The following is a 3,097-nucleotide window of genomic DNA, read 5'->3' as shown; positions in this document are numbered from 1 at the left end:
TCTCTCTCTCTCTCTCTCTCTCTCTCTCTCTCTCTCTCTCTCTCTCTCTGTGTGTGTGTGTGTGTGTCTCTCTGCCTCTCTGTCTCTGTGTGTGTGTCTGTCTGTCTGTCTGTCTGTCTGTGTCTGTCTGTCTGTCTGTTTGTCTGTCTGTGTATGTGTGTGTCTGTGTGTCTGTGTGCATGTGCCAGGGCCTGTGTGTGAAGGTCAGAGAACAATTTAGGGGAGTCTATCTCTCTTCCTGTCACATGGGTCCCGGGGAGAGAGGTCAGGTCTATCAGTGAGTGCCTTTACCCACTAAGCTATCTTACTACCTCCTTCCCTCCCTCCATTTTATATTTTTTGAAGACAGACTTTCACTATGTAGCCCAGGCTAGCCACAAACTCCTGATTCTCCTGCCTGAGCCCCCTGAGTACTAGCATGCCAGGCACAGTCCTTAGCTGCCATTTGTTTTGTAATTTTATTTATTTATTTTCTTTTGGTCATGTACAGTCTTTTGTTTGCGATACTTGGGCCTCAGCCTTCCAAGAGCTGATACTTGTTAAATTTTTAAGATTTATTCTATTTTTATTTCTGTGCATGTATGTCATGCACATACATGTATCCAGGTGCCGTGGAGGCCAGAAGAGGGTGTTGGATCCCCTGAAGCTAGACTTGCAGATGGCTGTGAGCTGTCAGAACATGGGTTTTGGGGGCTGAACTTTGGTCTTCTGAAAGAAAAGCCTTTATCCCATAGCCATCTCTTCAGCCCCTCGGTCACATTTTAAATTTTTTAATTTCTTGCTTCATATGTGTGTGTTAGGAAGCCTTCTATTTGTCCTTCGATGGTTTCAGACATTTATACACTGAATCTTGATCATATCCACCCCAACTCTTCCTCTCAGTCCCTGGCTTTTATTTGGTTTTCTGCTTTGCTGTGCCTAAAAATACCTTTAGCACTCATAGGTTACTTCCCCTTCGTTTCTTGTAGGAATTCTGTTTTGTTTTGGTTTTGCTGTGAGAAAAGCCAGACTTCACATGTGCTAGAATGGCCCTTAATCACCGAGCTTCCTCCCTAGACCTGTCTGTTCTGTGTTCACACTTAAATCCCACTGAAGTTTATCCTGGTGTAAGATAAAGGTGGAAAGCCAGCCTTATTCTTCCAAAGAGTCACCCAGTCTCCCCAGCACTTACCTCAAAATGCCACGCTCACTCTCAAGTATGGTCCTACTCTTCAGGGTCCTAGGCTTTAGTGACTATGCCTGTACCATCCACTCTGCGATAACCAACAGCTTTAACATGTGAGAGGCCTAATCCATCATCGCTCATCTTGCTTAATATCCTAGCCTCCCTAGCTTGTTGTAAGTCCTGGGTTCTATTCCTAGAGCCCTAAACAAAATATGAAAAACAACCCTCCCCCCACCCCTACACACACACATACTTCTCTTTGTGGTTGTTCTTTGAGATAGAGTCTCACTGTAATCCAGGCTGACCAAAAATCTCTAGATAGCCCAGGCTGGCCTCAAATCTAAGATCCCCCGTGTCATCCTTTCAAGTGCGGATAGTATAGGCTGGCTCTAGGCAAGGTGTTTCCAGGTTTAAGAGTTGACGATAAGAACTCACACAGTTGTGCAACTTTAATAAGGAGTGCCTTTTGGTGGAAGGAGTGGCTGGCAGCTGGAGCTCACAGAGAGAGAGAGAGAGGGAGAGGGAGAAGGAGAGGGAGAGAGGAAGAGAGAGAGAGAGAGAGAGAGAGAGAGAGAGAGAGAGAGAGAGAGAGAGAGAGAGAGAGAGAGAGAGAGAGGAGGGAGGGACGGACGTGTGTCTCTGAGATTGAATTTGAGAGCTTGGTCGAAAGTACCTGTGTGCTGAGCCGTCCCAGCATCCCACATGCTGCTTTGATTTATTTGTTCTTGTTCTTCTAGTGGTGTCCATGAGTGAACCCAAGTCGAGTTTGCTCACACAAGGGAAGCATCCCACCACTGAGCATTATCCCAGCCCTCGAGCTTTGTTGTTGTTTTGAGATGGTTTCTCTGCATAGCTCTGGCTGTCCTGGAACTTGCTCGTAGATCAGGCTGGACTCAAATTCAAGAGATTTGCCTGCCTCTGCCTCCTGAGTCCAGGATTAAAGGTGTGCACCACCACTGCCTGTCTTAAATTTTTATTTTGAAACCGTGTCTCACTAAGTTGCTCAGTCTGGCCTTGAATTTAGGACCATCCTGTCTGAGCCTCCCCAGTGTGAAATTAGGGATATGAGCCACCACACCATGTCTAGCTAACAGTCTCCCTCCCTGGGCCTGCGTCCCTGCAGGGCTCATGGTCCACATTCTGTGATGCGATACACAATCAATCCCTAACAACCCAATTGTCCAGCGTCTTGGAAGAATGTTAGCTAATTTATTTTGTTCTGTTTTCTCTTCACACACACAACTTCTCTCCTGAGCAGCCCTTCTCCATCTCCTCTGAAGGGAATAAGGAACCATCACTGCTATCTGCTACTAAAAAACGTAAAAGAAGAGTTATGAAGGTGTGTAATCTAGACGTTTCCGAAGACTTTGAAGGAATGGCCCCAGTTGCACAGTCACCTACAACAGTGAAGTCTCTTAACTTCCACCTGCCTCTCAATGTCCACCCACAACCGAAAGACGCGGAGCAGCCGCTGGATGTGAACCGGGTGGAGTCAAAGAAAAAAAGAGAATTTCAAAGACTGCTTATGGCAACCGAGTCAGCTGGATTTTCTGCCTTCTCATCTCCACTCTGCAACATCCCTCCTCCTCCTCTTCCTCCCCCTCTCCTTGATGGCACCTACCCTCCTCCCCCTCTTTCTCTCCCGGGAGGCACCCATCTTCCTCCCTCTCTCTTTGGTGGCAACTACCCTCCTCCCCCTCTTCCTCCCTCTGGTGGCACCCATCTTCCTCCCCCTTCTACTCTCTTTGGTGGCACCTATTTTCCTCCCCCTCTCTTTGGTGGCACCCACCCTCCTCCCCCTCCTCCTCTCCTTGGTGGCACCCACCCTCCTCCCCCTCCCCCTCCCTTTGGTGGCACCCACCTTCCTCCCCCTCTTCCTCCTTCTGGTGGCACCCACCCTCCTCCCCCTCTTCCTCCTTCTGGTGGCACCCA

General features: G+C 48.4%; 1 protein-coding gene across 1 annotated transcript in view; it reads left to right on the top strand.

Moving 5' to 3' along the window:
* The window catches only part of Parp4 (poly(ADP-ribose) polymerase family member 4), a 90,911-nt gene that overhangs the window by 76,018 nt on the left and 11,796 nt on the right, over positions 1–3,097 (top strand). Inside the window, exon 32 of the mRNA XM_028787390.1 lies at positions 2,424–3,096. Within this exon, the coding sequence (XP_028643223.1) occupies positions 2,424–3,096 (673 nt within the window). The remainder of the gene's footprint in view (positions 1–2,423; position 3,097) is intronic.

This window comes from Grammomys surdaster, unplaced genomic scaffold, assembly GCF_004785775.1.
Source record: "Grammomys surdaster isolate TR1022 unplaced genomic scaffold, NIH_TR_1.0 125630, whole genome shotgun sequence".
NCBI lineage: Eukaryota > Metazoa > Chordata > Mammalia > Rodentia > Muridae > Grammomys > Grammomys surdaster.
This window is presented reverse-complemented; position numbering and strand designations above follow the sequence as displayed.